Source organism: Myxine glutinosa, unplaced genomic scaffold, assembly GCF_964187855.1.
Source record: "Myxine glutinosa unplaced genomic scaffold, kmMyxGlut1.1 SCAFFOLD_1714, whole genome shotgun sequence".
In the NCBI taxonomy this organism is placed as follows: Eukaryota; Metazoa; Chordata; class Myxini; order Myxiniformes; family Myxinidae; genus Myxine; species Myxine glutinosa.
Genome location: NW_027617809.1, coordinates 4,259 through 25,329, shown reverse-complemented (window position 1 = coordinate 25,329; position 21,071 = coordinate 4,259). Strand labels below are relative to the sequence as shown.

The window sequence follows — 21,071 nt, the reverse complement described above, 5'->3', positions numbered from 1 at the left end:
TCGCAAGAATCCCTTTCCCGGGAAACCCGAAGTTCACCAGTGACCTCCGTTCGTCAACGTGTGCTCCAGACCTCGAAGCAGCTGGGCTTCTTCCCCGACTCACTCGCTCCGCCTTCTTTTCCTCCTCTTTAGCCTCGTCGTCGTCCAGTTCCGGTTTCATTTAAAACATTAACTTTTTTTACATTTTGAAAATAGTAACCTCTATCTCCCTTAAACGACAACAATAATAGTACATGGAATGAAAAATGTTTACAGTGGATGAAAACCACAACAACGGAAGTGACGAATCCATAACAATCGTATGAAGGATGATGCGTTGTTCATCAAGTAGCCAGGGTTTAACGTGAATGACCTGCATGTAAAACCTTCTGTAACACTCTGGGTGGAGGACTAATAAGAAGAGATACATGGAAGGATGAAGCATATAAGGATTCCATTAATCAAACTTCCTTGGTATATTCCATTCTCTTAAAATTCCCATCATCCTCCTTCCATTTCTCTTCACTTACAAAGACTTCTCAAGGTGCTCCACTCAAACTTGTCCATTTCTGGATGCTCCACCGGCTCCTCTGTGGAAATCAGCAAAGATTAATAAACACTACAGGCTGTTTAATTACAGTACATCGTTTTATTTTTCACAACAATTACTTCCTGCGTTTTACAACAACATTTAAGAACACATGCGGAATAGAAACAGCAGATCTCTCAGTTTTAATGGAGCTTCTTTGATGCACAATACAACTGACAAGGCACTGTACTGTCCTGCACTGTACTGCAGAGCATTTTATCATACTATACTGTAGTATAGTCACTGTACTAGCTATACTTTACTACATGGTACTATACTATACTACACATACTGTATGACTGTACCATTCCACACTATAACTATACAACAGGTGCTGTACCACAATAATGTACCACTGTACTACACAGTACTGTTTCACATTGTACTCTTACTATACTGTATTGTGCTTTGCTACACTGTTATGTACTATGAGCCATCTCTACTGCATTATCACCACAACACAGCCCAGAGCCTGAGCTGGAACCAGGATAAGGTTGAGGAGCTGAAACTCAGGTTTGTGCCAATCGTGAACAAAGAGGAAAGCAAAAAACAGTTGAATCTGGATCCAAACTGATTCATTGTACAGGTAAATCTTTCATGGGAAATTGATATTACCCTTTGTCAAAATAATCTGTTGATTGCTCTTTTGTACAGTCAAGTGAAAAAGTAAGTACACCCCATGTAAAGTTTTGACTTTTTCAACATATTTCAACATACAGCAATTTGATCTTCATTTCAACAATATTGAAAGATAAAGGTGATATAATATAACAAATATGATGAAACATTTACATTTTGTAGTCCATTGTATAATTTAAATAAACATAAATGCAAATTTCGCATGTGGAAAAAGTAAGTACACCCCTACATTCATCACTACTTCAAATACCTAAAATTAGAATCAGGTGCACCGGCTCAGGTGCAAATGATTAGAACATCGTTAGAGAGGATCTTGGAGGAACCTGTCTTATTTAAACCTGAGACATTTCGTTTGGTTTCCTCTTTGTTGTTGAAGTGTGTGGCGTCACCATGCCTAGATCAAAAGAGCTCTCTGAGGCCTTCAGAAAGAAGGTTATAGATGCCTACGAGTCTGGGAAGGGATTTAAAAAGATCTCCAAACAATTTGAAATCAATCATTCGACTGTCCAGAAGATCATCTACAAGTGGAGAAGATTCCAAACAACTGCCAACTTGTTCAGGCCAGGTCATCCCAGCAAATTCAGCCCGAGAGCAGACCGCAAGATGCTGAAAGAAGTCTCGAAGAACCCCAGAATGTCATCACGGGACCTACAGATAGCTCTTGCCAGTGTTGATGTCAAAGTGCACGAGTCTACCATTAGAAAGAGGCTGCACAAATTTGATCTACATGGGAGGTGTGCCAGGAGGAAACCTTTGCTGTCCAGAAAGAACATCAGGACAAGACTAACGTTTGCCAATGAACACCGAGGCAAAGACCAGCACTTCTGGAACAATGTGCTCTGGACAGATGAGTCAAAGGTAGAGCTATTTGGCCACAGTACCAGAAGACATGTTTGGCAAAAACCAAAGACAGCATTTGACCACAAGAACCTGATACCAACTGTAAAGCATGGTGGTGGAAATATTATGGTTTGGGGCAGCTTTGCTGCATCAGGGCCTGGGCAGCTCACCATCATTGAATCCACAATGAATTCTTCATTGTAGCAGAGGGTGCTTGAGGATAATGTGAGGCCATCTGTCAGAAAGTTGAAGCTCAACCGAAGGTGGACCTTGCAACATGACAATGACCCTAAACATACCAGTAAATCCACCAAGGAATGGCTGAAAAGAAAGAAATGGAGGGTTCTGGAATGACTAAGTCAAAGCCCGGATCTAAATCCCATCGAGATGTTGTGGGGGGATTTGAAACGAGCTGTGCATGCAAGAAACCCCTCAAACATCGCACAGCTGAAAGAATTCTGCATGGAGGATTGGGAAAAAATTTCTCCCAGTCGATGTCAGAGACTGGTAGACAGTTATAAGAAACGCCTACTTGAGGTTGTTTCTGCCAAAGGGGGCAATACCACCTATTAGAGCCAAGGGTGTACTTACTTTTTCCACAGAAGGAAATGGCATCTCTGTTAATTTTTTGTTGAATAAATAATTATTGCAGTCATTTTGTAATTGTTTTTTGTTCAATTAGATCACCTTTATCTATAGATACTGTTTAAATGAAGATCAAATATTGATATGTCCGCATATGTTAAAAAGATTTTAAAAAACATTTCATGGGGTGTACTTACTTTTTCCATATGCGAAATTTGCATTTATGTTTATTTAAATTATACAATGGACTACAAAATGTAAATGTTTTATGATATTTGTTATATTATATCACCTTTATCTATCAATATTGTTGAAATGAAGATCAAATAGCTGTATGTTGAAATATGTTGAAAAAGTCAAAACTTTACATGGGGTGTACTTACTTTTTCACGTGACTGTATGTTAAGATGACTGAGAAACAAATTTTTATCAAAAAATATTATCCTTTAACAATATATTTTTGCACCTGTTGCTCTCTGTGTCGGCCGTTACTCAAGTATAACTAGATTTGCAATGACACACTGAGTTGGAGTTGTTTTGCACAAAGTATTTGTATACAGAGTAATATATATTTGTGTACAGCCATGAGTGGCTTCGTGTCCCGGAAACACAACAACAAAAACAAAATGAAAAATCGACAACAAGCACACACAAATGCTCATGCACACTCATAAAACACCAGATTACGTGTGAGTAATACTGAAAAAAAGAGGAGAGCAACCCATCAATGATGTGCCTTGACGTTTGTTGCTTGAGGTTTGCAAAAAAATTTTTTTTTTAACTCCTCCATCTGACCGTCACATGACCAGAAGCATCCACATGGTGAATAAAAATTGGCACGCACCAGGGCTTGCGGTCTATTGGCCTGAGGAAGCTTGCTGTGAAGCGGGTGAAACGTCGAGTGAGATCGGGTCTGCTCTTGCTTATTTGCTCAAATTTGCGGAGTAGCTGTAGTTTTCTACTTTCTCGTTGGAAGCACCTTCTTTCTTTAAAAATGTATTATCCAAACCGGCCCAATTTTTACCTTTTTTTTTTTACACTAGTGACGGTACCCATCCCCAATGACAGGAAAAGGTAGCCATGGTGATGGCGAGAATAACCACAGAAAATGACAGTAAGACATTTGTCTGGGGAAATTAAATCCATGCTGTAGTGCCCAACTTCGCCAAAGGTGACGCTATTCAAACCAACTGCAACAGCGAGGAAGTACTGCACACCCCCATCATCTTTCCCGGGGGAGGGGGGGGGGGACAAGGGGGGTACCCGTCAATGACTGGGGTTCAGGGGTTCATCGATGTCTCACCTGATATGAGCAATTTCCTTTGGAGTGTGTATTGGTAGAAATGGGAATTCATTGTAAATATTCAGTGAGCAGATGTCGCTATGGGTGTAGTTGGTAACCACGACAACCTCATTCCATTCTATCAGCAAAGATTTCCAATCCATACTTGTTGTACCTCTAAAGTACTGCTGAGGAGTGAGGGTGATATTATGAAAGCTCAGCTGGGAATCGGGTTTAGGCATGTTTTGGGCCTACAGTCTGACGGAAGATCACCAAAGTTCATTCCATACCAACCGGTCACGCCCAGTCACCTATCCCTCTCCACATTGTTTCTTCAACTCTGGCCTTACCCCTCTCTCTATACTCCCCATAGCTTTGCTTTCAGCAATTTCCCATCGCATTTCATTCTGGTTTCCCATTCGATGATTCATAGATCAGTAGTTTCGTTTCACTTTTCAACATCAGTTTTGCTTTGAGATATCAGTTTAGATTCATCATTGCAACTTGTGATGCGACACGAATAGTGCATAGAAAAGGTCGTCAAAACCGATTTCGGGAGGAAATTTTTTACAATGATCTAAGGGGTCTAAAGTTTTTTTTAGGGTCATAAAGTGGTCTTAACTGTTTAAATAATCGAGACTCTTAAAAGGGCCTAGTGGGGTCTTAAAGGTGTCTACGGACGAAAGAGCAAAAGAGTCAAAAGTGTCCAAATGGTCTTAAATTGTCCAAAGGGTCTTAAATTGGCTAAAGGGTCTTAAATTGGCCAAAGCGTCTTAAAAAGTCAATCGGTCTGAAAGGTTTTGAAGAAGGTATACATGTCTCAAAGGGGTTGAAATGGGTATGAAAAGGTCTAAAGAGTGTAAAAGGTCTCAGGGGTCTTTAGGAATCAAAGGGGTGTAAAGGGTCTAAAGAGGTCGAAGGGGGTCCAAGGGTTGTAAAGGGTCTAAACCATTAATACAGGGTGTAAAGGAGTGAAGCTGTAGTAAAGAAATTACCTCGGGTTCATAAATAAACTAACTTGGGAGTGCAACACGGCAATAACGGGCTAAATGACCCCCTCATCACGGCATAAAACCCCTATTCAGGTACATTGTGGTAAAAATCTGATGGTAGAAAGTTTCGTTGTCATTAACCTTGGGAGCTCAAAGCAGTTTGATCCCAAACAAAGAGCAAAACAACAACTCACCTTGTTGTTAGGATGAGGTAGTCATTGGAGGTTCACCCGTTGTCAAGTGGAAGTGGCAGTTTGGAGCTGGCATCACGTGGGTCATTTTTTTTCTACAAACTATATTTTCACACTTGAGAGTGATGTTTTTAGATGATCAGTAAAATGACCTTTAAAACGATGTATAGGTTGTGTTTGTACTATTTTCGGTTTTTGAATAATTAGCGCATGTGAGAGGTCATGTGACTGATTCTTTCCCGAACTTACCGATCATGGCAATGTCTAAATTAAGAGTTGTTTCTCACATATGGTAACATATTTAATGATCGGAACTCACCAAACGAATTATATCGGTATCCGTGTTGAAAAAAATTGGGCTTTTTATAAAGATTTGTATATATATATATAGTGCATTCAGAAAGTATTCAGACCCCTTCACTTTTTCACATTTTGTTATGTTGCAGCCTTATGCTGAAATCGTTTAAATTCATTTTTCCCCTCATAAATCTCCACTCAATACCCCATAATGACAAAGAGAAAACAGGATTTTAGAAAGATTTGCAAATTTATTAAAAAGAAAAAACTGAAATATCACATTGACATAAGTATTCAGACCCTTTGCTATGACACTTGAAATTTAGCTCGGGTGCCTCCCATTTCTCTTGATCATCTTTGAGATGTTTCTACACCTTGATTGGAGTCCAGCTGTGGTAAATTCAATTGATTGGACATGATTTGGAAAGGCACACACCTGTCTATATAAGGTCTCACAGCTGACAATGCATATCAGAGCAAAAACCCCAAGCCATGAGGTCGAAGGAACTGCCTGCAGAGCTCAGAGACAGGATTGTGTCGAGGCACAGATCTGGGGAAGCCGACAAAAAAAATCTCTGCTGCATTGAAGGTTCCCAAGAGCACAGTGGCCTCCATAATTATTAAATGGAAGAAGTTTGGAACAATCAGGACTGTTCCTAGAGCTGGCCGCCCGGCCAAACTGAGCAATCGGGGGAGAAGGGCCTTAGTGAGGGAGGGGACCAAGAACCTGATGGTCACTCTGGCTGAGCTCCAGAGATGCTGTGTGGAGATGGGAGAAACTTCCAGAAGGGCAACCATCACTGCAACACTCCACCGATCTGGGCTTTATGGCAGAGTAACCAGACGGAAGCCAAACAGTTCAATCTTGGTTTCATCAGACCACAGAATCTTGCTTCTCACAGTCTGAGAGTCCTTTAGGTGCTTTTTTGCAAACTCCAAGCGGGCTTTCATGTGTCTTTCACTGAGGAGAGGCTTCGGATCCCATCAAAAACAATGATCTTTCCTACCTCCGTTAACCCACCTCCACCATCCGCCCAAAGTTTGTTTCTATATCCATCTGGTCTACCCTTTGCGTTCTCCCCCAGCCCTCAACGTCATCCACATCCCTTGTTTGTCCGTCTCCGAGTACTTTCTCCCTCGGCCCTGTTATTGGCATTTCCCCCTTCTCTTGTGGCTGCTCCTTTTGTTTTGTTGCATCCTGACCCATTATGTGGTCCAGCTCTTCCACGAGCCTCGACTCTGCATGCACACAAAAAAAAACGATTGGCGAAGTTTATTCAACAGGCGAGATAAAAGAGGAACAAATGAGTGGAGGTGAGCAGCTCTTTCTCTTCTCTTTCCCATTTATAAATCCTTGGAGAGAGAACATTCACGGAGATCCGTCCTTTATCAAGCCGCTTGCATTTGCTGGACGATTGTAAATCCGGAAGTAACAGGAAATTACTTGTACACCGGTGATCTTTCTATATACAGTTTGAGGACCAAAATCAACATTACAATCTGTTACCATTTTATACAAATCAACTTTTAGAATAAACATCTCACCTCCACAAATATGACCTCGTCATTTATATATGGCCAATAAACTCTGAATAAAATTTTAGATGGACTCGTGCAATAACTAACCTCACACCTTACCAATACACCTCCTAAGAAACATTAAATAATTTGTGACAATGTTTCAGTAACGCAATATAATTAGCTCCCATTACCTCCCATTTACCTCGCACCGATTTGTTTCAGCTACCCACCTTTTCAGCTACCCGAAACATGTCGGAAAGGAAAGAGTTACAACAGCTTTGATATACTTTTGTGGCGGGCACAACGGGCAATAATTCCGCACACCAGTGGGTGGCGCAAGCGTCCAGGCAAGGAACTGGAACACATGCCCCGCCTTTCGGCCGACCGGCCACGCCCGGGGGCAAGGCGTGGCCTCGGGACATATATGCGGGCTCTAAGCTCGAGCCCGCCCAGTGCTGAGTTGAGAACTTTGGAATAAAGTCTTTTGTTTGTACCCACGCATTGTGGCCTACCTCTCTGGCAATCGAGTCGTGTGTGCACGCAACCACACTGGTGACCCCGCTTGGTTCAGCCGTCGCTGACCCCCGAACGCGCCATGGCTACCAACGCCGTCGCAATCAAACTCCCGGAGTTTTGGGAAGCACAAGCCGACGTTTGGTTCGTGCAGGTCGAGGCTTAATTTCAACTCCGGGGCATCACGGCGGACCAGACCAGGTACTACCACGTGGTCGCCGCCCTCGGGCCCGGCACTGCCGCCCGCGTCATGTCCATCCTTCGGCGCCCGCCGGGCGACCACAAGTACGAGGCACTCAAACGTCTCCTCCTCGCCACGTTCAGGCTCAAGGAGGTCGAACGAGCCGACCGCCTCCTGGACCTTCCCGCCCTCGACGACACACGACCATCCGTCCGGATGGATTTCATGCTGTCCCTGCTTGGAGACCAGTGCCCGGATTTCTTATTCCGAGCACTTTTCCTACGCCAGCTACCTGTACAGGTGCGCCTCGTGCTGGCCGCGTCCAAAATAACGGAGCCCCGCGCCCTAGCTGGAGAGGCCGACAAGTTTTTTGTGGCCTGCGACACGCGGTCGGTGTACGGTGCTGCCGTAGTGGATCCCGGTGCGGAGGCTACAGCGCCCCCTGCTTCCCTCGTGGCCGCTGCTGCGCTCCGCCCACTACCGCTGCCGCCACCACCACCACCGGCACGGCCGCCACGGCCGCCACCGCCGCAAACCTGGTGCTACTACCATGCCAGGTTCGGCCGCAAGGCTAGAACGTGCCGCCCGCCGTGTTCTTTTGACGGGTCGGGAAACGACCGGGCCGGCGCTCACTTGCGGCCATGAGCGTCGGCCATTCTGGCAGCCTCCTGTTCATTACGGACACCTCGTCTGGTCGTCGTTTTCTGTGCGACACGGGAGCGCAGGTAAGCGTCCTCCCTGCCTCCGCGTCCGACCAGCAAGCCGCGGGCCGGGGCCCCGCTTTGCTTGCCGCCAACGGCACACCCATCCGCACATTCGGGAAGCGTTGCCTCTCACTGCGGTTCGGAGGGCAGCGCTTCCAGTGGTCGTTCGTCACCGCCAGCGTGCCAATGGCCCTGCTTGGCGCGGACTTCCTATGTGCGCATGGGGCTGCTGGTCGACGTTAAGCGCAGACGTCTTATCCAGGCCGAAACCTTCAGCTCGCTCGCTTGTTCGCTGAGCGGCTTGTTGAGCAGCTCGCTGAGCGGCTTGTTGAGCAGCTCGCTGAGCAGCTCACCGAGCGGCTTGCCAAGCGGCTTGCTGAGTGGTTCCGTCCCGGCGAGATTAGTTTGTACGCTTCCGGCAGCGGACGAGTTTACCCGCCTCCTCGCCAGTTTCCCGGCACTCACGCGGCCCACCTTTTCAGCGGTGGCCATCAAACACGGGGTGGAGCACCATATCCCCACCGTCGGCCCACCGGTCTACGTCCGGGCGCACCGCCTCGACCCCACGAAGCTCGCCGTGGCGAAAGCGGAGTTCGCCACGCTGGAGCGGCTGGGCATCGTACGGCGCTCCAACAGCGCATGGGCTTCTCCTCTGCACATTGTGCCAAAGCCCGGCGGCGGATGGCGGCCGTGCGGCGACTACCGCCGGCTCAACGATGCCACCACCCCCGACCACTACCTGGTCCCACATATCCAGGACTTTTCCACCCGGTTGGCAAACACGACCGTTTTTTCCAAGGTGGACCTCATCCGGGGTTACCACCAGGTCCCCGTCCAACCGGACGATGTCCCAAAGATGGCCGTCATCACCCCTTTCGGCCTCTTTGAGTTCCTGCGGATGCCTTTTGGGTTAAAGAATGCGGCCCAGGCGTTCCAGCGGCTCATGGACAGCGTCTTGCGCGACTTACCTTTCATCTTCGTCTACCTGGACAACATCCTAGTCGCGAGAGCGTCCCGGGAGGAGCACCTGCTCCACCTCCGCACGCTCTTCGAACGCCTGGGTCAGCATGGCCTGATCATCAACCCCGCAAAGTGCCGTTTCGGCGTCACCGCCATCGACTTTTTGGGGCACCGCATCACCAAGCACGGGGCCGTCCCTTTACCGGCCAAGGTGGAGGCGGTCAGGGGTTTCCCGCGCCCCCGCACTATCAATGGGCTCCAGGAATTCCTGGGCATGGTAAACTTTTACCACCGCTTCGTGCCCCACGTCGCCCAGCTCCTCCGCCCCCTGCACGAGGCCCTCCGGGGCAAGCCGGGCAAAGGTGACATCGCCTGGTCGGAGCCGATGGCCGCGGCGTTTGCGGGCGCAAAGCTGGCCCTGGCCAACGCCACCATGCTGACGCACCCGGCGCCCGATGCACCGATCGCCCTCACCGCCGACGTGTCGGACTAAGCGGTGGGCGCGGTGCACGAGCAGTGGGTGCGTGGTGCTTGGCAGCCGCTGGCGTTTTTTAGCCGGCAGCTTCGCCCGCACGAACGCCGCTACAGCACTTTCGACCGCGAGCTGCTCGGGCTCCACCTGGCGGTCCGACACTTCCGCCATCTGCTCGAAGGCCGCCCGTTCACAACCTTCGTGGATCACAAGCCCCTTGTGTTCACGATGGCCAAGGTCGCCGAGCCATGGTCGGCCCGGCAGCAGCGTCACCTCTCGGCCGTGTCCGAGTACACGACGGACATCCGTCACGTCGCGGGTAAAGACAACCCGGTGGCGGATTGCCTTTCCCGGTCCGTCGCTCACGCGGTCCACCTCGGGATCGACTATGCCCGGATGGCGGAGGACCAGACCGCCGACCCTGACGTCCAGGCCTTGCGGACCGCCGTCACGGGCCTCCGCGTCACCGAGGTGCCGTTCGACGTCGCGGGCACGGCCCTCTTGTGCGACGTCTCCCTCGGCCGGCCTCGCCCCATCGTGCCCGTTGGCTGGCAGCACCCGGTCTTCGACGCCATACACGGCCTGTCCCACCCAGGCACGAAGGCCTCCCAGAAGCTCGTCGCAGCGAAGTTCATCTGGCATGGCCTCAGGAAGAACGTCCGCGACTGGGCCAGGACGTGTCTCGCGTGCCAGCACGCAAAGGTCCACCGCCACACCCGGGCCCCGTTGGCCCCGTTTACGTTGCCCGAAGGTCGGTTCAACCATGTTCACATCGACTTGGTGGGACCTCTGCCCCCCTCGCGGGGGTTCACACACCTCCTCACCATGGTGGACCGCACCACCCGGTGGCCGGAGGCCGTGCCCTTGGCGACGACGACTGTGGCTGACATCGCACAAGCCTTCATCGCCACGTGGGTTGCCCGGTTTGGTGCCCCCTCGGACATCTCGTCCGACCGCGGCCCCCAGTTCACCTCGGAGCTCTGGGGCGCGGTGGCGCAAGGGCTCGGCGTTAAACTGCACCGCACCACGGCCTTCCACCCCCAGGCCAATGGCCTGTGCGAGCGCTTTCACCGCTCCATGAAGGCCACACTCCGGGCCAGCCTCCACGATGGCAGCTGGGCCGACAGGCTCCCCTGGGTCCTGCTGGGCCTCAGGACGGCGCCTAAGGACGACCTGCACGTCCTCGGCGGAGCTGGTCTTCGGACAGCTGCTGCGGGTGCCGGGCGAGTTTATCCCCGACTCCACGGCTCCTTGGTCCGTGGCGCAACAGCGCTCCACCCTGCAGGAGGCCGCTAGGCGGTTCGCCCCGGTGCCCATGGCACACCACGGTTGCCCGTCCTCCAACGTCCCCCCGGAGCTTCGCACAGCGGAGTACGTTTTCGTCCGACACTACGCCCACTGGGCACCGCTGCGGCCCCCGTACGATGGGCCTTTCCGCGTGCTGGAGTCCGGGGACAAGCATTTTACGGTGGACATCGGCGGTGCTCCGGAGTGTATCTCCGTGGACCGCCTCAAGCTGGCCCACCTCGATCTCGACCACCCCCCCGCCAGCAGCTCTGCCTCCTCGTCGAGGCTGCCCCCTGGCGGTCAGACCCCCGGCGGTCAGACCCCCGGCACCCACCAGCCCCGCCGTCCCGCTACCCCCCAGCCCTGCCCGCATCGCCAGGGGGCGTTTCGGCCGGGTCATCCGGCTTCCCCGCAAACTCACCCTTCAGGTCCACGGGAGTTCTGGGGGGGGCGCGTGTGGCGGGCACAACGGGCAATAATTCCGCGCACCAGTGGGTGGCGCGAGCGTCCAGGCGGGGAACTGGAACACATGCCCCGCCTCTCGGCCGACCGGCCACGCCCGGGGGCAAGGCGTGGCCTCGAGACATATATGCGGGCTCTAAGCTCGAGCCCGCCCAGTGCTGAGTTGAGAGCTTTGGAATAAAGTCTTTTGTTTGTACCCACGCGTTGTGGCCTACCTCTCTGGCAATCGAGTCGTGTGTGCACAGCACCACACTTTACCATTTGCATCTTTAATATGCGATACTGCTTTTTCACATTTTATCTTTCCTTATTCATTATTCTCCTAAACATTCATGGTTGTGTTACTCACTCGTTATCGTCTCCACCAGGTTGTGGTTCAGCTCGATGAGCGAGTCCAGACTCTTCTCCTCCTTCGAGAAGTCCAGCAGTGTGGGTGGTGTCACGCTCTTGTGTTGAAAGTCCAACACAAACTGAATCCTTGGAATGAAAAGGAAAAATATTACTTTAGGTAGGGTAGGAGAGGTTATTGGAATATAAAAGGTTTGTAAAATATTTATTTTCATATCAAATACAAGTTCTTTATGAACGACTCTAGTAGTAAATCTCCATAAATATGGTAGTGCAACTTCTGGTGAAACTTCAACTGAAACTTCGGGTGAAACTTCTAGTGAAACTTCTGGTGAAACTTCGGGTGAAACTTCTTGTGAAACTCCCAAAATGCAGGATCATTCCTCACCTCCACTCATTTGTTCCTCTTTTCTCTCATCTATGGAACCAATTTCCTTAGTCTGTTCAATCTCATCCTTCTTTCCAGGGCATCAAGATGACTGTTTATCATCACCTCATGCCACATCTATCCTGATTAAATGTCCCCAAGCCCACACATTCTTTTGCAGGTTATTTTGCTTCTTTCCCTCTGCTTCCATTTCATTTTTGCTCCATTACTTTTTCATCCCTAGTTTCCCCTTCCTCTTATTCGAGGCGAGAAATTAAAATATTTTAATCTTTGAATCAGGGAAGAACCAAAAGAAACCAGATATTTGCCATCACTATGTGAACGACAAGGGTATGCTTACCCTGGTGACCTTACCAATGTCCTTACCAAGGAGCTTACCCTTGGTGATTGCCCACACCTTATCCTTGGCCCTTGATCCAATGATGGCCATATTTCTTTTGAACCACTATATCACCTTGACCTTCAACATTTAGGCATAAACATCATGAAATAAATAAAGAAATAAAAAATGTAAATAAAGCAAATGTGTCTCCATCTACATTCTATCCATAAAACAACATCATGAAAAGTGGAGGAAAATTATTCAAGTTATGATCGGAAAGGTGGTTTTCATTAATCAAGTAACAATCCCCAAAAAAAAAACAACAACAACAACGCATTTTAAGGCCATTTTCCCTGCAAGAGCGGGGGTGAGCCTTGCGGACCCCATGACAATGTTCCCCATTTTGCCCTATTTTCTGCATCTCCCCTTGTTAACCCCCTTGCCCGCATTTCTTCTTCGACCATCTTTAGCCAAGTCTTTCTCGGTCTTCCCCGTCCTCTACTTCCTTCTACATTCATTTCCATCACTCTTCTCAACCAGTCACTTTCATCCTTCCTCAACACATGACCAAACCATCTCAACCTGTTTCTCTTCACAGCATCCATCACAGGCTCTATTCCCATCATCTTTCGCAATTCATCATTTGTCTTCCTCTCTCTCAACGATACTCCACACATCCACCGAACCATTCGCATTTCCAACTTTCCAGCCTTCGTTGCTGTTCTACGTTCATTACCCATGTCTCACTCCCATAAATCATAACACTTCTCACACATGCAGCATACACCTTTCCCTTCAGCTTCAATGACACTCCCCTCCTCGTCAGCACGCCACTCAGTTCACGAAACTACTTCCATGCACATCTCACTCGAGCAACCGTTGCCGAGTATGATCCACCTTCTCCATTCAGCATGTCTCCTAGGTAACAAAATGTTTTCACACCTTCCAGCTTCACGCCATCTCCAAGATCCAACTCAACATTTCCTCCATCTGCAGCTCCCTCTGTGCACACCTTACACTTGAATGTAGCTGCCACACTGGTTAATGACCCTCTCAAATCACTACATTTTTGATGAACCCACTCAGCGCACATTGTACATTGCATGGAATTCACTCCGACACCCTTCCTGCATACAGCACACGGCCACTTCCCTGTTCTTTCCACCTCACCACATGCTTTACCACTTGCCATCACCTTCGTTTTTCCGATATTCACCTTCAGACCTTTTGTCTCCAAACATTCCTTCCACTTGTTCATCTTTTCCTTCAGTCCATCCATACTTTCCGCAATCAACACCAGATCATCTGCATACAACAACTCCCACGGTAAACCCTCCTTTACGTTCTGTGCCAGTACCTCCATCACAGCCACAAATAGTAGTGGACTTAGTACCGACCCCTGATGCACTCCCACCTTCGCCTCAAACTCACCACTGTTGCCGTCCTTCGTCCTTACAGCTGTGCGCGCTCTTTTGTACATTGCCATCACTACTCTGATCAACCATTCCTCCACTCCTAACTTCCTCAATGCCCATGTCAATACTTTGCGTGGAACCCTATCGAATGCTTTCTCCAGATCAACAAATCCAAAAAACAACTTCTTCCTCTTCTCCATGTACTTCTCCTGCAACTGCCTCACAATGAAAAGCGCATCTGTCGTTCCTCTTCCTGGCATAAATCCAAACTGCATTTCGTCGATCTTCACTTTCTTCCTTATCCTCCTCTCCAACACCCTTTCCAATACCTTTATTCCATGCTCCAATAACTTTATCGCTCGGTATGAGCCACACTCCAGAGGGTCACCTTTCCAGGTGTATAGAGGGACGAGGGTACTCAGTTCCCAAACCACTGGAATGCGGCCTTCTTTCACCACCAGATTGCAGATCTCTGTCATTCTCTTCACACCCCAATTTCCCGCTGCCTTCAACATATCTCCCACAACTCCCGTCGGCCCTCCCGCTTTTCTACTCTTCATGGCTTTTATCGCTTCCTCAACTTCCTTGTCGGTTATCTTCTCTGCCGGTCCTAAAACTGGGTTACTCTCTATGTTGCCATCCCATTCATTCTCTGCATTCAACAGCATTTCCATATATCTCTTCCATCTTCCTTTAATTCCATCTGGGTCCACAACGATTTTTCCCACTTCATCCTTCAAGCAACTCACCCCCATCACATCACACCTCTCTTTCGCTATCTGCTTTGCAATCCTGAATACCGCTCTCTGACCCTCTTCCGAATCCAAGCGTTCTCCGAACATTTTCCTACATGCCTCCTGTGCCTTTGCTACCTCTTTCTTTGCAGCCTTCTTGGCTGCCTTAATAACTTTCATGCTCTGCCTTTTCTGGCAGCTTTTTCTGCCTTTTCCTTTCTTTTCTTTCCCGCACCCGGATCCCAAAAAAGTAGATCTGAAAGCCGTAAAAAGTAGGTCAAGAACACAAAACAAATATCAGGTGCACAACAGTAGTACGGGTCCACTATTATGATGTAAGAACATCTTGGAAGGCCAAGCAGGCTTTGAGATTCCACATTGGCAAAATTGAGTGATGACAAAAAATACATTCTTTTTTTTTTACAAACCGCCATTTGACCTTGACCTTTAAACCGGATGGGCATGATGTAAATTATTGGCATAAATGCCACTTACTTTAATCTATCTATAGATGGCAATTTCATTCTGATCACACCAAACATAGTCAAACGTTTCGTGAAAAAAGTTAAAATGTCTTTCATTGGGTCATGACCTTAAAAATTGTGTCAAGATCAAAACAATGACCCGCATACTTTGTATTCCCATTATTGCAGCAAAATTTCATTCTGATCACACAAAACCTAGTCAAGTGTTTCATGAAAAATGTAAAAACGTCTATAATTGGGTCATGACCTTAAAATTATGTCAAGGTCAAAAAACAAACATGACCCGCATACTTTGCATTCCCATTATTGCAGCAAAATTTCTTTCTGATCACACAAAACCTAGTCCAGTGTTTCATGAAAAATGTTAAAATGTCTTTAATTGGGTCATGACCTTAAAATTATGTCAAGGTCAAAAAACAATCATGACTCGCATACTTTGTATTCCCATTATTGCAGCAAAATTTCATTCTGATCACACAAAACCAAGTCAAGTGTTTCATGAAAAATGTTTAAAAGACTACAATTGGGTCATGACCTGAAAATTGTCAAGGTCAAAAAACAATCACGACCTGCATACTTTGTATTCCCATTATTGCAGCAAAATTTCATTCTGAAAGTCTCTGCTGGCTGCAAGATTGAGCTCGGACATGGCATAAAAAGGGAGAAAAACCTAAATGGTGGTTTAGTACTTCTAATTGGTGCAAGACCTTGACCTTTAACCTGGAGGGTTATGATATAAATTGAGCTTAAATGCACCTTGCTCTGGGCTATCTAGAAAGTGAAATTTTGTTCTGATTGGACAAACCTTAGTCAAAGTTTTGTGGAAAAAGTTAAAATATCTATAATCGGGTCAAGGTCAAAAGCATTATGTCAACTCCGCATACTTTATATCCGCATTATTTATGCAAAATTTCGTTCCGAAAGTCCCTGCCGGCTCTGAAATACAGTTCGGAAATTTGGAGTGTTGAGAGTGCAGGGAGAAAAAGAAAATCATTATTTTAAATGTTGGTTTACTAAGCCTACTCAAAAGGGCCTAATAAAGTCTGTGGTACCAATAAAAATTGGCAGCACCAAATGTAGAAAGAAACCATACAAAAGGCATAAGCCTTCCCCTATACTACAGGGGGAGGCTCAAAAATCACGATATGCCAGATAATGTGATACATAGATGGCATTGCAGGCCTACCTCTTCACGAGATCCTGGAAACCCTGAAAAATACAGAAAACAAAGGATTAATACACCATTCCTGAATATATTTCTGCTTTATTTTATTAGAACAAATAATGTAAGATGTGATTAATTTGGACATTTGCTGAAGAGCAATCACCACGTCCTGCTTAACACAACAGAATAATATCAAATGCACAGCACAGCTCACCTTGTCGAATAATTCCATAAACTACAAGTGCTGAAACAGGTCAACTCAGAACATGGTACAGATCCTTGCACATGAACCATTGGATGTGCTGTTATGGTTTATAAAATGGTCACCAAGGCAAGAGATACAACCATGGAACGAGCTTCAAGTATTGATACAAGTGGGACATCTCCAGGCACTACATCTCACAAAGTGACGTACACGGCAACAGGTTAACGTAAGATAAACTTACCGCCATCTTGCCTATTGTACACCGCTGCTATCCTATTCCATCTCCAGGCGCTGTATGACGTCATTGCCGGGCACCAAAGGGGGCCCTCGAAAAGTCACTCGACACACCTTTCTTTCTATGAAACGATTAATGCTGCCTCTCTCGTCTAAACCACACGTTGTGGGCTCTCTGTCTCTCTCATCTTGAAAAGGAATGGGGAAGGTAAAAGAACAAGGGAGAACAAACACGACGAATCAACACAAATAACAAAGATAAGGAGGGAAACAAAAACGAAGGTTGAGGGGGGGGGGGGCTGGAGGGAAAAGGAGGAGAAGGGAAAAGGGAGAACAGAGAATACTAGAAAAGAAGAAAAGAGGAAGACGATAAACGAACAAAACACAGAAACACAAAAACGAACTACACACGCACGTACACTGCCGCCATGATGCCACACCCAACTCACAACATCCCAGCAGGGGGCGAGAGAGAGAGAGTGAGTATGTGTGATTTCTCTGGATTAAAATACATGTTCCAAGTATTTGACGAGCTTGTGATTTTGTCAAGGTCTGAAGAGAAGGAAGAGGCTTCTGCCTATCGGTTTGAAGGATGAGGGAGAGAATTGTGTCATCGGTAAAAAGATAAAGAGGATGTTCAGAGAGTCAGTGAGATCATTGATGAAGATTAGGATTGGATGGAGCCAAGAACACTGCCTTGGGTACTCCAGTCTCGACAGGGAGAGGAGAAGAAAGGGTTCCATTGAGAGCCACACATTGGCTACCAAAATGGAGGAAGTCAGTAATTCAAGAGTGGAGCTGGCCATGGAGGCCATCGGCAGAGTTTGGAGAGCAAGGCGGGATGACAGACTGTATCGAAAGCTCGATATATGTCTGGAGAAATGGCCCTGATCTCGTGTCTGACATTGAAAGCCTCCTTACATTGTTGGGAGAGTAGAAGCAGCATGTACAATGTCGAGTGACATGGTATGAATCCTAATTGATGATCTGAGATAAGGTTATTGGAGCAAAGAAATTATTTTATGCCTCCTTTGATGGATTCCATAACCTTGCTGATGAATGGAAGTAGGCCAATCGGTCTGTAGTTAAAGCGATCCTTTTTTCATATTTTATATAATATATTGATGTTGGCTGACTTCCAAGCAGATAGAAGATGATCGAGGACAAATGGCAATGTGAAAATAGCAGAGAGCGGAAGTGCAAGAGCAGCAGAGCGGGTTTTTAGGACACGTGATCTGATGCCATCAGGTCTAGTTGCAGAATCAGTCTAGGATTGCCAGAACCCTCTACACCTTCTCAAATGCAAAATACACAAAGTCCAGGAGCAGTTGGGTGTGACTAGGAAGGGTGTGTACAGATAAAATGGGTTAGGGACACAATATTTGGAAACAAACACAGAATAGAGGCATTCGGCCTTCTCATGAGCGGAGTCGGCTGTGGTGCCATTTGAAGAGAGGGTAGGGATGGAAGGGGCCGGAAGGGCCCATAATACACCGGAAACAAACAAGGAAGCGCCACCAGGTTTTAGAGGAGGGAGACAAGTTTGAAAGTTCATTCTTGAGGTTGGACAGATGTTGTTTTCTGGCTCTTCTGAGAGTGGACACACACTTGTTACAGGCTTTGTGGAATGATCTGATTCGCCTTCCAGGAGGAGAATGGAAGTTGTTTCAAGGCAACTGCCCCACCACAAGATTTAGTGTACCATCGTTGGGATGGGTAATGGGTATGATAACTGAAGATGAGATGGGATTAATCTGTGCATAAAGGAGAGCAGGTTTCCGTGGAAGAATTCCCAGCCTGAATTAATATCAGGCATGGTAGATATAGGAGACCAGTCCAGATGATTGATGGCTGCTTACAGACCGTGCCAGTCGGCCTGAGTGAAATGCCAGACTCCTCGGCTCTGAGGCTGTTCTCCGAGAATGGCCAGAGATGTTGATTGTTGACCTTAACAAGCACATGATCAGATGAACCAATTGGGGCAGAGGGAGAGCAAGATACATTGGGGGATGGGTGGAGGGTTGGGGGAGAGTGGGGAAGTTGGTCATAACTAAATCCAGAAGGGAGGACTTGCCACTCACAGAATTCCAGGTGGGAAGTTTACAGATCTAGTCAGTCCTATGGAGTCAAATAAGTCCTTTGCAGAAGTGCCATGGCTGTTGAGAGAGGTAACAACAATCAGCCATGGTGACAATTGAAATCACCACATATGGGAGAGAGAGTTGGGATGAGTGGTTAAAAGTTGGTGCATGTTGTCTGAGAGAGATGTAGATGTAGTCATCAAAGTTCGGAGGATGGTACAACACACAGACAAACAGGAGTTGTGAGCAGAGGGGAATAGAAGTCGCAGCCGGAGTTACTCTTGGGGTTTGGGAGGTTATTGATGCACAGTTTGACTCCTCCGCCAGGAGTCAATCAAGGTCACCTCCACTCATTTATTCCTCTCTTTTCCTGCCTGTGGAACTGCCTTACACACTCTCTTTAATCCAATTCTTTCCTCCAGGTCTTCAAGACAGCTGTTCAGCACCATCTCAAGTCATCCCCCATCCAAAGCCATGATCTTTTCTATGTCCGTTGAACCTCACCACATCTCTCAAAATTTTGCTTATGTATCCATGTTGTGCACCCCTTGCGTTTTCCCTTAACCCTCATCGTTACTTGCGTCCCGTATTTGTCCGCTTCCGTCTACTTTCTCCCTCCGCCTTGGTATTGGTGTTTCCCCTTCCTCCTGCTGTTCCCTTTGTTATGTTGTGTTCTGATGTGTTCTGTGTCCTAGCTCTTCCATGAGAGACCTTGTATAAAAAAAATTGTAAAGTACATCATACGTTAAATTCACTGTACAAAGCATTGTCCTCGACATTCACCTGCAAGAGGCTCTCAACGCATGAACGTACAGGTTTAAACAGACTTGATACAGCTTTCTTGAACCTTTTCAATTAATCATTACAACATTTGAAAACTCACCCCCAGAAAGGAAATGGTCTCCAGCTCCTGCAGTGCTGTTTGCAGTGAGGATTCTACTTTACGGAGATACTCCATGTTTTGCTGCATCTTCTCGATCTGCTTCTCAAGCAGAAAAAGCCTCCTCTTTTGCATTTTGTCGACTCGCCTCTTCATCAGATCCACAGCTTCATCCACATATTGGTACAACGTCCGTCGCTTCGCCTCCAACCGGTCATTAGTCCCTTTGCCTACGTTCTGGGAGGAATTATTGTTTGATTTTAGTCAAAAATAAAGAATAAACTTTGAGGGAAAATGTAAAATAATTAACAAGGAGAGCAATGAGTTTTTGATGAAAGGGGTCAGGGGCGCCTTTAGATATCAATTCCTTGCGCGGGTTTAGAAGGACACAGTGAAATAGATGTGGACATTTATCTGTAAAGCTTCTTGGGATTCAGGATTCCAATAAAAAAAATTTATACTTTTACGAAGTTCAGACTAGTAGAGATGGATTTTAACTTGTTTACATTTTAAGGACAGCAATTAATGATCAAACGTAAAAAAAAAAATCACAAGAGATGAAAACTCATTACAAACTAGAAGGGCACTCGGTAGAGCGCATGCCTCCACCAGGCTGAACAGTTTACGTTTTCTATCCCACTGATAGGCCAGACCTGGATTCGGACCTGAACCAAGATCTAATCGGCTTGTTCTTGTCACCAAACCAACTCTTCCACCAAGTTTATTCATAACTCGTCCATAACTTTTTTTAATATCATGTTATATATCACTTTTCACAAGATCTTTCAATGGTGAAGAATCGCTTGAAAATTAAATAATTCTCGTATCCGAATCCATATTCAGATCTTCACCAACATCGAATCGATTAGTCCTCGTCACATACACAACCTGTCCACCAAGTTTTGTCCAAATCCGTTTGCAACTTTTTGAGACATCCTGCTATGTATCGTTTTTGGCCCTATCTCCCAATGGTCCTATCTTCCTCAACAAGCCTACCCCGAGCCAGTCGTTTTACCGCCCGTGCCTTGACGTCACCAGGTATTGATAAAGTCTGTCAATAATATGTAAACGCTTTTGGCACACTCTAATGATTATTATATAAGGGGTAACAGGATGACGCTTTAACCAATGTAGAACACGCAACGTTTGAGAACCAGCGGAGATTCCAAGACTTGCATAACCCTGGGATACGTCATCCCTGCCAATGGCATCCAGAGCCAACTCCACACATGGCTTACTGACTTCCCCTACTCTCATAAGCAACGTGTGGCTCTCAACGGGATCCTTTCATCTCCTCTCCCTGTCAAGGCTGGAGTGCCG

The 21,071-nt window shown here is 47.1% G+C and overlaps 1 protein-coding gene across 1 annotated transcript in view; it reads right to left on the bottom strand.

The window, feature by feature from the left end:
• LOC137416957 (uncharacterized) overlaps positions 1 to 19,988 on the bottom strand; it is a gene marked incomplete at its 5' end in the record, with an annotated part of 31,446 nt that extends 11,458 nt beyond the window's left edge. The window contains 4 exons of the mRNA XM_078769223.1: positions 510 to 569; positions 11,844 to 11,971; positions 16,373 to 16,395; positions 19,755 to 19,988. Coding sequence (XP_078625349.1) covers positions 510 to 569; positions 11,844 to 11,971; positions 16,373 to 16,395; positions 19,755 to 19,988 — 445 coding nt within the window. The remainder of the gene's footprint in view (positions 1 to 509; positions 570 to 11,843; positions 11,972 to 16,372; positions 16,396 to 19,754) is intronic.
• Positions 19,989 to 21,071: the final 1,083 nt, after the last annotated feature.